Here is an 11,783-nt window from a genome sequence, read left to right on the forward strand (position 1 = left end):
TGCAGGCACATCCCCAGTGGGGAGTGTGCAGGAGGCAGCTGCTTAATGTTTCTCTCTCATCGATGTTTCTAACTCTCTATTCCTCTCCCTTCCTCTCTGTAAAAAATCAATAAAATATATATATTTTTAAAAAAAGATGCAAAGCCATATGGCAGGGGGGCTCCTGGACACTGCTGTCAGTTCCTGGCCCTGGTGAGATTTTCTCATGTTAGTGACGGGGGGCAGGCAGAGAAGGCAGTTGGGTCCCTAAGGCTGGAGCAAGGAGAGAGGCTGGCCAACCTCTGAGTGCATTTCCTTGGCATTTAGAAGGTAGTAGTAAGGATTAAGGGAGCTAAGCCTTCCAGCTCATAAGGCTTCCTCCACCTCCTCTTCCCTGGAAGAAAACTTCACGATCTCTTGGCTTTGCCTGGTTACCCCAGGCTGGGCACGCGGGTGCCCACGTGGGCCTTACATGGACCTAGCTAGCCTCAGGACAGCCCGGCTGCAGGGAGTCCACACTCTTGGGCCATTTAGCTCAATCCTCCAAGAGGAAGCTTCCCAGGCTCCTCTGCACCGCTGCCTCTGTCCCAGGAAGTCCCCTGGCTTCCAGCCTGTTATCATTCAGCTGTTTCCTGGGCTAGTCCAGCAGGGCTGATGGCACCATGTCCCCAAGAGCCTCAGCACACGTTTCCAAGGAGACAGCACAAACCTGCAACATTCAGTTGTTTTAAGGGAGACTATTCACAGGAAGGAGGGTAGGAAGGACATGAGGGGCAGGTGGCAGATGTGATGTTGGTGGAAGGAGCATAGTGCAGGCCAGGCTGCTCTTTGCCTTTCACAGAGAAAACAGCGTGGACTTCACAGTTGGCAAACACTTTCACATGGGATAACATGTGCCCGGCAACAAGCCAGTGCAGCCGCTATTCTTTTCCCCATTTTTACAGATTAGGGGTGGGGGGGGGGAGAGGTGTGTCTAGGACACCCTACTGGGTGGCCCACTAGTGATTCCAGTAGGAGCTCCCTGAGGTGGGGACGCTGCCTGGCCAGCTCAGAGTGGAGGCCTTGTTCAACCTGTGGGTACGTTTCAGGCTACATGGCTCCTTGGAAGGCCTGAGTGATCCAAGCTGGCGGGCAGATGGGGGACCAGCCTCTGAGCACAGCCAAGGCCCTAGAGGGTGAGGTAAGGGAGGGGTGTGGAGAGCTGACAGCATGGTTTAGAGAAGCAGAGGAAGAAAGCGAGTGAGCGGGCTGGGACAGAAGCCTGGAAGAGCATCCTGTGGAGACAGGGCAGGAGTGGAGACAGGAAGAGCTCAGAGACAGAGGGGAAGTTGGATCGGGGCTTGGGGTACAGATCACCCTTTTGCCAGACGTGGATTTCTCTGCCCACAGGAAAGTTGGTCAAACTGGTGGCCCAGAGTGGGGGGCGGCCAGGTGGCCATTGACACCTGGAGCTAAGGGCGGCCGGCCCGGCCAGCTCTGCTGGACAAAAGCTGCTTCCCGAGGAACAAGAAAGGGGTGGGGCCTGTGTGCAGGATGGGGTGGGAGGCACGGGGACAGGGAGAAGCCCCAAGGCCGCTCTCAGGGAGCGCCTTCGAACTAGAGAACGAGAGGCTGTGGGGAGAGCAGTCTCGTGAGAGCACACCTGGCATTTCTCCCACGCACTCGCCTTCCTCTGAAATTCCTTCACGCTGGGCCCAAGCCCTGCTCTGCACGTGGCCTGCACGTGTGCGGAAGCAGCGGGCTGGAGAAAGCGAGGAGTTTGTACACAGGTCTCAGTCCCCCAGGAAAAACCTGCCCTTATACGTCATGGCAAAGGGCAAGTGGGCCTGAGGGCAGCTGTTTCGGGGGCACCTGGCACCTCGGCTGCCTTCCTCCGACTGAGGTCCCAGCCGCTTGGGGGACCCAGGGACAGAAGCGCTGCATCAACAACTTAGAGCACAAGCTCCGTGACAGCTAGGAGCTCCAGCGCTGTGCGGCGTGTGCACTCTCTGTTTACCCAGGTACACGGCCTTTCAGGTAGATTTATTTTTATAAAAGATTTGGAGAGTCTGGGAGCTTTGGAAGGGGTGATTCCAGGTTGGGGCAATAGTGTGAGTGAGGTCTTTTGTGGGCGCACTGACCCTTCATTTCATCTACCCCTTGGCATCTGTCAGTCCCACGGGGCCTCATGCCGCTGACCCTCAGTGAGACGGCACATGGAGAAGTGACAGGAGGTGGCCTGAGACACTGGTCCACACCCCTTGACCCACCCAGCGTATGCAGACAACTGATCCTCAGCCAGGGCTTGCCAACGCTTGGCAAAGCCCTGGCCCAGACCTTTGGCAAGTCCTCGCAGCGCTGGGCCCCAACTTTGCTCATCCATAGTGAGTGATGGGGATTTTCCAGCTGTCACAGGGCGCTGTGGACCAGCTGGGAACCAGCGACCAGCAGCTGCTGCCACCCTTCAAAGGCCTTGCTATCCTCATCGGAGGAGGAGCAGCACCCTGAGTTGCCCCCAGAGCCCTTCCCTGCCCCGCTGGGAGCTGTCCCTGTAAGCCGCTCCCTGTGCATGCACTGAGCCATCCCGGACCCCCACCTTCCCTGGGTGCCTGGACCCAGAAGCTAGAGCTTCACCTCTAGCTTCTTGAAGGCCTTCAGCGTCACCTACCCACACGGCCGCTCAGCTCAGAGGTGGCAAGAAAAAGTCAGCTGTGACTCATCCGCCCTGAGTTGAGGGTGTCCTGAGGAGACGTGCTTCTCCTGGTGAGCATCAGGGGTCCTGAGTGCGAGGAGGGCACAAGAACTCCTGTGATGCCCGCCTCCGAGGGTGGCCCAGACCGCCGCCCCAGCAGAAACCACAGGTGTGGTCTGAGGAGCCGGGGCCTAGAGCTCTGTGAGAGCCCACAGGGACCCGGCCCTGAGCTCTGGGACCCACCTTTCTTTCCTCAGGCAGTTCTCCTCTGAGCAGAGCCTGCTGCCCGCCCTTTCCCTGAGCCCGCTCCCGGAGGGATGAGAGTGGACCTGGGCTTCGCTGTCTTTCCTTAGGCTCCCGAGTTTGGGAGTGGGCTGGGAGTCCTGGGGATGAAGTCCCGTGGGGCCATCCAGGCTACCTGGTGATGAGATACATCAGTTGCCAGCACAGCAGGATGAGGAAGAGGCCTGAGGGGGACCCCAGGGCTCCTAAGTCAGACTCAGGCAGCAGAACACAGCTGGGCTCCTATAAAGGCGCCTGGGCAGTTTGAACAGTGGGGACCTGGTGTGAGCCCCTCACAGCTTAGAACAGCAGAGAGTGGAGAAACATTTATCAGGGGATTTGCCTGAGCAGGTGGCCCCCAAAGCTAGCCGTGGCCTTGGGTTTCTCAGGCAGGACTTGGGGGACACCTGGTGCTGGCTGCGGGCTCTGCCCCTCCGTCCACGCCCTCCTCTGCCGGTTCCCTCGTCCCGTGTTTGCCTGTGGTATCCTAGGAACGCGGGCTCGGAGCCTGTGGTCCTGTTACATAACAGCTTCCCTCCCATCCACGGGCTCAGCCCTCCAGCGAGCAGGAGCTGAAGCAGGCGCGTGGAAGAAGCCTGCCCTCCAGGCAGGAGGCTGCCCAAGTCCACAGTCTCTGCCACCCCGACATGCAGAGGGAGGGAACTGAATAGGCAATTGCATCCAGTGCATCCTCTCAGCAGGGCCCTCTGGTCCTGCTCTCGGCCCATGTGAGCCCACATCTGTCAGTGGCCACACACTGGTGGCTTCCGCCGGCTAGCAGGCGGAGGGGCAGTCCCCGAGTTGCATCGGCCCTCCCACCATGTCTCTCTCTGCACCCCAGCCCTTCCTCCTGCTCAGGAAGGGACCCAGGATCAATAGACCCCTGCTGGGGACCCTCGCTAGGTTGGAGATGCCTGTCCTGCCACTGTGTCTGCCCCCCAACCCTTGGGCACCTGGGCGGCCAGCCAATGCCAGCCACCTCCGTTCCTACCTGCCCTCTTCTCTGGCCAAGGCAGAGAGTGCTCCAGCAGGGACTTGAGGACCTCAGGCATGTCCATGGCAGGGGCCACCCCGATCCGGTCGCAGCTCGACATGGCCCGGCAGGAGGAGCTGGCTCTGGGAGTTTAGAAGCAGCTGGAGAGGCAGAAGCTGGCCTGGGAGCCACAGGCTCCGGAGGGGGGCGGGGCGGGAGCCGGAGGCAGCCAATGGGCAGCATGGACCCTGGCCCGCCCATCCACCCCCCAGATTGGCCACCTGCCAGCCCTGGCTGCAGCCAGGCCTTCCCTTCCCGCTGCCTGGCAAGGCAGCCTGGCCTTGTGCCAGCTGCAACACGTGGAGCCACTGCGCCAATCCTCTGACAGGGAGACCGTGCTGTTATCTAACTTTGCTAAGGGAAGTTCTCCCCCAGGCTGGGAGCCATGACCAGGGCCTGCCAGGTGAGAACCGGAAGCCAGCTCCATGCCCACAGCGAGGTGCACCGCACATTCAGGCACACGGGACAGAGGAGCCCTGGTGCAGCGGATAGCAGGGCCTGCCATGGAAACCGGCTCAGCTGGGACGTGACACTCGGCACTGCAGGCAGCTCAGCACAAAGGATGAACTCCGTGTTGGCGCTTACAGGCACGTGAAGGCACATCATGCAGTCACCTGCGCGCTTGCGAGCCTCCCGGGGTTGTTTGTGGGTTTTGAAGCTGACCCACGTGTGCCCTGCTAGGTGCATGGGTGTGCGTGTGGTATTGGGGCTTCCTGCCGTCTGCAGAGCCTGCAGTCTGTTCTCACAAGGGAAGTGACAAACCTGCAGCCTGGGGTCCCTGTGGTCTTCGGAGAGGGAGGAAGGGGCAGGTGCCAGCTGGGAGGGGGCAGCTCTGCCGGACCTGGCTCAGGCTTGTCCTTCCCAGCCCCTCCTAGGAACCTGGGTGACGATCGGCTCTTTACTCTAGTCCCCTCCCTGGCCCTCTCACCAGGACACTGGCCTGTGTGGTCCTTAGGCCACTTGAATGTGTGGCTGAAGCCAAGGTTCTGTATGTCACCTTCCATGGAAGACCAACAGCAGAGCAGGGGTTGTCAGCTGTCCATCACGCCACACACTGATGTGGGATCTTGAACAAGCTGTGCAGATAGTCTGGATCTCCGGGCCAAAGCTACAGGACATTGTGACCAAAACTACTGGACATTGTGACCAAAACTACTGGACACTGTGACCTTCGGCTGGGGCTCTGCCTCTGACACTCCGTCGGATGCAGTAAGCAGTTGCTTCCTTTACCGTAGCGGATCTCTGTGCAGTCCTCCACTGCTCTCCAACATCCCATTTTGCACAGAATCAAACATACTCCAGGAACCTTTCCTGGCCTCTTCCAAACAGCCCTCATCTTACCTTCTAATTACCCTCCCTCCCTCCCTCCCTCAGAGCCCTCCCCAAACCACGTTCTTTTCCCAAATGAATGAAAATAAATTGTCAATTTTTAAATTTAATAAAACAATATAGGGCTCAAAGCTCAAAACTTTTGATAAAGGTATCCTTTAAACATGTCATATCTACTCTGTCCCTCCTCCCCACTCCCCTTCCTCATAACATTTAATTTTGTGTTTAGCCTTCTAGTGCCCGTTGCCTCTGTGAGCCCGGGGCAAGGACGCGGGGACGCGGGGACGCGGGGACGCGGGGGCCTGGTGTGCAGGCTGCCTGGACTTGCAGGCTGGGGCTGACTGAGGCTGAGCTGGTACCGTAACCATCCCTTGGCCCAAGAACCCTGTCATGTGCAAGGTAGGCTTGCCACAAAGTGGAGTGGGTAGGTGCCCACGGAGCGTGATTTCAGAGGCAATAGGACGTACCCTACATGTCTCCAAACACCCACCGGCTGCATGACACTTCATTCTCAGAGCTCTGTTCCTGCGAGCTCTCTGCAGACCCCTTCTATGTAGGAATGAGTGCTTACTGCATCCCTGGCCCAGCCTCGCTCTTGTGAGGATTTAAAGTCAAATAACAAACACAGGCAGGCAAGTCCCTACCCTTAAGGAATTTTCATGCCACCGAGTCAGTCCGCCTGGCACCCCTACTCTGCACCCAGGGTGTCCAGCCGGCAGTATCACCTATGGTCACGCACGGGCCACATCAGCAGGTTGCCGAGTCAAGATGCTAGGGATGCCAGAGCCTTTTGGTTCAGGGGATAGAGCGTCGGCTCACGGACTGAAGGGTCCTGGGTTCAATTCCCAGTCAAGGGCACATACCTTGGTTGCAGGTTTGATCCCCAGCCCCAGTCGGGTGTGTGCGGGAGGCAACCAATTGATGTGTCTGTCTCACATCAATGTTTCTCTTTCTGTCTCTCCCTCTCCCTTCCACTCTCTCTAAAAATCGATGGAAAAATATCCTCGGGTAAAGATTAATAACAACAACAAAAGATGCTAGGGAGGGCGAGGTATGGAGAGGGGAGGCCATATACTAGTGCAAGCCTGGGGACATTCAGAGGAGCCACATGGCAGGTGAGTTGGGATTGTCTGCACTTTTAAAAAATATATATTCTTATTTATTTCAGAGAGGAGAGGAGAGGGAGAGATAGAAACATCAATGATGAGAGAGAATCATTGATCGGCTGCCTCCTGGGGATAGAGCCTGCAACCTGAGCATGTGCCCTTTTCTGGAATCAAACCCAGGACCCTTCAGTCTGCAGGTTGATACTCTATCCACTGAGCCATACTAGCCAGGGCTGTCTGCACTTCTTGGGTTTCCTTGCTCAGAGGTCTTGCTGAGATGGCTCCCCTCGTCATGGTATATGTGGATGCAGTTTCTGGCAGAGCTCTCATCTGCACTCCCAAGTCCCTGACAGTCATCTCTCCTCGAAGGCAGTTTCCCCAAAGACAGGGAGGAGGAGGAGCCTGCATTGGTGGCAGTAATGGTCACCACAGTCCCTCGTCACAGGACTGAAGACCAGAAACGAGCCTACATTCAATAACGGGGCTGCTCAAGCCAGCTCTGGCACTTTGAAGTGCCAGCCACTAACCATAAATATCTAGGTTACATTGGGGCATGGAGATGCAAATGTGAAATACAATTGAAAGAAAAAAGGAAAGATTCAGAACAGTAAGTGCACACCAATTACAATGATACAATTTTTTAAAGCCTCAATTCCAGTGTCACCTCCTCCAGGAAGCCCTCCTGGTCCCCTCAGCCTGGATGAGGTGTCTTCCCCAGCACTTGGAGTGTCTGTCCCACAACTGAGCCTGTCACATCATCCTACATTCATCCCTGCAGGTCTGTCTCCCTAGCAGATGATGGATTCAGGAAAGCCGATTCTTCAGTAATCTGCATCCCCAGGATCTGAGATGGGGTGGGTGCTCAGTTCATGCTTACAAACCCGAGCTAAACAAGGACCAGAGGGGAATTTAGGGGAATTTGTGAGAATTTAAGAGCTTAGTCCACTTCCTTATTTTACTCTCTTTGATTTCCTGAGTTCAAGGGAGGTCGTGATGTAGGCCAGGATGGGGCCGCACTTTTCTTCTGGGAGCAGTACCCGGTCACGCCACTTGGGTTTGTCTGGGCGTGGCCAGGGACGCTGAGAACCCAGATGTCGGAGCTGAAGGGACCTCTGCTGATCGGCCAGTTCCCAGTGGTTCTCGGTCTTTTTGCCACCTCCTTCCTGAAGGTCCTGGAACCTGTGCAGACCGTGCAGGGTTGTTGTGAACAGACCCGCTGCATCCACAGAGCCTGGTGCACGGAAGGTCCTCAGTCAGATTGGCTGCTGCTCTTCCTCTGGTCATTTTTCAAGCATCTTAGCCCCTACTGTATACCAGGCCCAAATGGTTCCCTATTCTCGGAGAAGTTCCAGGTCTTGGACCTCTGCTCCTGGAGCCTCTGTGCTGTCGTTTATTTTTTAAAAAAATATTTTTATTGATTTCAGAGAGGAAGGGAGGGAAAGATAGAAACATCAATGATGAGAGAGAATCACTGATCGGCTGCCTCCTGCACACCCCCTACTGGGGATCAAATCCGCAACCCGGGCATGCGTCCTTGACCAGAATCGAACCTAGGACTGTTCAGTCCGCAGACCAATGCTCTATCCACTGGGCCAAACCAGCTAGGGTTGTACTGTTGTTTCATGAGCATGTGCAGCCCCGCCCACCAGGTGCCCCCTCCATCACCTGCAACCACACCTAACCCGAGATGTGAAAAAGTACCTCCAGCAGATACAGATGTTCCTCATTGGGAATTCCTGGTCTAACACACACTCTCCTTTTAAAGATGAGGACACCCATGTGACTGGGCCCAGAGGAGTCTGGGTTGCGGTCAGGATCATATTCCAAAGCATGACATGACCCCTCACCTTTCTGGAAAAGCCACACCCTGAAAAGGCACACAGCCAGACCTCTGGACCCCAGAACTGTGCACATGGTGAACGCAGGGAGGCGTGGGTGCTGCGGACAGCCCGCAGGGAGCGCCACAGCAGGCAGGCTGCCGAAGAGCCAGCAGAGGGTGGCGACTGGGGCCACTCAGGCAGAGCACAGCTTGTCCCCGTCAGCCCAGGCTGCCCGAGCCAGGGTCAGCTGAGTTGCCCTGTTTACACAGGGACAGACCTGCCCTGCACCCCTTGGAATGTCTGGCTGAGGCCTGCCCGGCACCAGCCAGCTCTGCCCAAGGCACAAGTGCCAGGCAGGGAGGAACAGGAGCGACACCTGGGGGACAGAGGTCAAAATGCACACATTTATTTTCTAGAACAAAGGCTAAAAGACGCGAGTTTCTTTCATTTTATTTTAAGAAGGACAAAAGTTGTTATTAAAACATCTACATTATTATCAAGATACTAGACCTTATGAATATTTAATATTAAAGTGTGGTATTCTTAAAATTGTAATACACATTTTAAAAGGACCATTGGATTGATTCCTGCCCAGCTGAGAAATGCAGCATCCCTGGCTGTCCCGCCCCAAAGGGACACTCCCATCAAGGGCGCCTGCCCCGTCCCCACGCTGCATGACCTCTGGTCCCTGCCTGATGGCGGTGGGCACAGGCCCTGGTTCCCTTCTCCGAGCCTCCCAGTCAGGGTCACAACTGAAACAATCGCCCTCATCATTCCGAGCGCACTCCCGCTTCCCTCCCCACCCCTTCCTGCCTCCTGCGAGGGACCCAGCTCGGCCAGGCCAGGAAGGCCCGGATCCGGAGGCCCTGGGACGAAAACGAAAACGGGGTTGAAGAAAAATCTGGACGCTAAGCCTTTTCCCTTGGGGGAGAGAGAAACACCAATCCTCTGCTGTTCCCGCGCACTCCTGCTCTCTGCCCAGGAGGGGGCGCTGAAGCCACCTCTGCTCCTGCTGCCCAGTCAACTCTGGCCCTGGCCCTAGTCCCTGAATCCCCGGAAATGGCCCGACGACCTTGAGAAACCTCTCCACATTACACCAGGGTGGCTGCATTTTCTGGCCAAATTCTTTATCTTTAGCCCTCAATAGAAGTGATTGGTCGGATACCACACACGTATATAATATTATATAGAGCGATATATTTAATACCTGTGTATATATGCATCACGGGGGCGACATATATACACACTAAAACAAGGCTGGTGACAACAGACGGCAACACCACGGATCAGGGAAAACAAGTGTCATTGACATTCATGGCCACGGCCCCCACACTGGGTGTGGTCTCTCCTGCCCTCCAGCCACGCCACCAGCACCCACGCTCTGCAGTGCTGGCCTGCGGGGGAGGGGCAGGGGGAGGGAGGGATGCATGCCTCAATTACTGGGGAAAGGGTGGGCAGTGGTGGCAAGAGAAACAGGCTTCTCTGCAGCCCGGATGCCCGTCATCGTATCATCACACACTGTCAATCCTTGCTTGGGGAGAAGTAAGGGGTGCGCTATACGCTCCGTCTCACCCCCGACCCCAGCCTTGGTCCCTGGTTCCTTCTGGGGGAGCCCCACTTCTGTGCCAATGGTGTGGGGCATTCTGGAATGTCTAGGGAACCAGGGGAGACTGGGCCTGCACACAGGGGGTGGGATGGAGACCAGAGGGTGCACACAGACATTAGGCTACACGAGGGCAGGAGAGGGGCTTGCTGGGTGGGAGCAGGGGCTGGGGGGTCAGCTGGGGTCCTAGGCAGCTGGCAGAGCCAGGGAGCAGGGAGGGGCCAGGACAGACAGTCCTAATTATACTTCTGGGTCTAAGGGAGAAGGGGGAAAGGACCAAGTGGGTCCCCCCAAAAGAGGGGCTGTGTCTGGTCCCAGAATGGCCCATGATGCCCCAGGGTCATGTCTCCCTTCTCTCAGCATCCCCTCACCTCCGTACCTCATTCCCTGCCCCTCCCACCTGTCCCTGAGTGGTGTGTGAAGAGAACTTTGCTGGACGCTCCCCACAACCATCCTCAGGAGAGGACTTCCCCTCCTCTGACAAGACCAAACCCCTGAGCTTCCTTCCCCAGCCCCTGGGTGGCGCTGCCTGGGACCCCAGCTGCACACTGATCCAGACGCGGTCACATACCTAATGACGGGCCCTGAGTCTCCTGACCAGTTTGCATCCCAGGTCTACCTCATGCCGAGGGATGGAGACCCTGTGTAGATCACTCCTTCCCTTTAGGCCTCAGTTTTCCTATCTGTAGAATGGGGGCTTTGGGCTGGGTCATCACCAAAGGCTCGGAGGATCTACAATCTACATTCAATGGCTCAAGAATGAGAGGGGCTGGGCTGGTGGCCTCACTAAAGGGCCGGACCCCAGAAATCATCTAGCCCAGTCCCTCCCAGTCTTCCAACCGGAGGGAAAATTGAGGTTCCAGAGGGTAAGTGACCCAGCTCCATTCTGGGGCTGCATTTTAAAGCTAATTGGGGCCTCCTACCCTCTGTTATGTCCTGATCTGTCCCCAGGGAGGTGGGGGTGGAATGAAGGTGGGTAGAGAGGACCCTCCTGCTGCAGATTCAAGTGGGGACCCCAGGCTCCCCAGCCCTGAGCTTCAGGCCCCCCTTAGGAGCAGACAGAAGTTAAAGCTGTAGCTGAAGCTGGAGGGGTCCAACCAGGGGCGCTGGGGCTGGGGGCAGGGGGCTGCCCAGGGCTCCAGCAGGATGAGGACCCTGGGACCCCTTGAGGCCGCAGCACGTGCACCTGGCTTGCACACTGGGTAGTGGGTGCAGATGGGATGGGAAGGGCCTCCAGGGCCAGGGGCTGCCTGATGAGGGTGCCCCCACCCCCCACCCCCAGGCTGCCCTGGCCCTTCTGCCAGGCCTTCTGTTCCCATCCACACCCATGACCCTAGGACTTCACCCACAAGCCAGACCTGCCTACTCCCCGGGGACCGTGGCGGCAGCAGGGGCTTCGGGGGCGGCACCAGCAGCGCTGTCCTCTTGCAGCAGGAAGTTGTATTTGCCAAAGTCGTCGTCCCGCGGACACAGAAGCATGTCCTTGCGGGCCTTGGCCAGCTTCTGCTTCAGCACCTCGCGCCGGTCCAGCCACTCGTTGAGCTCCTCCTGCCCGTGGGCGCAGCGGCACTTGTCCCCGTCCGGGCAGGCCTTGCCCTTCTGGAGCCTGTTGGCAGCAGGAGGCTCACTGCCCACGCCCTGTGCCCTGTCCACCACGGGCTGCGGGACCTGGGCCAGCAGCTTAGCCTCCCCCACAACAAGCTCCACCCCGGGAACTTCGGTGCTGCTGCGAGCTGGCCCGGCCCAGCCTTTTCAGGGACCCGGGGCTGCGAAGTAGGGTCTGGCCAGGCCCACCCTCCTCACCCCTCCAACCCTGTCCTGCCCGGTGCCAGGCTCCTCACGTCCAAGAGCAGCTGTTTCTGGACACACCATCCCTTGAGTGCCATCTCCGGACCCAGAAGAGCCGGAGCTAGCCACGGCCTCCGTTCCCGGGGCCACGGCATGTCCGCCCTCCCCGCCC

General features: G+C 57.6%; 2 protein-coding genes across 2 annotated transcripts in view; both read right to left on the bottom strand.

Annotated features, from left to right (window-relative positions):
* TEF (thyrotrophic embryonic factor) overlaps window positions 1-4,077 on the bottom strand; it is a 26,100-nt gene extending 22,023 nt beyond the window's left edge. The window contains exon 1 of the mRNA XM_006775969.2: window positions 3,924-4,077. Coding sequence (XP_006776032.1) covers window positions 3,924-4,026 — 103 coding nt within the window. The 5' untranslated portion in view covers window positions 4,027-4,077. The remainder of the gene's footprint in view (window positions 1-3,923) is intronic.
* A 4,576-nt stretch (window positions 4,078-8,653) lies between these two features.
* ZC3H7B (zinc finger CCCH-type containing 7B) overlaps window positions 8,654-11,783 on the bottom strand; it is a 24,644-nt gene continuing 21,514 nt past the window's right edge. Inside the window, 2 exon segments of the mRNA XM_015571914.1 lie at window positions 8,654-11,436; window positions 11,723-11,731. Of these exon segments, the coding sequence (XP_015427400.1) occupies window positions 11,186-11,436; window positions 11,723-11,731 (260 nt within the window). The 3' untranslated portion in view covers window positions 8,654-11,185.

Source organism: Myotis davidii, unplaced genomic scaffold, assembly GCF_000327345.1.
Source record: "Myotis davidii unplaced genomic scaffold, ASM32734v1 scaffold428, whole genome shotgun sequence".
NCBI classification, from domain to species: Eukaryota; Metazoa; Chordata; class Mammalia; order Chiroptera; family Vespertilionidae; genus Myotis; species Myotis davidii.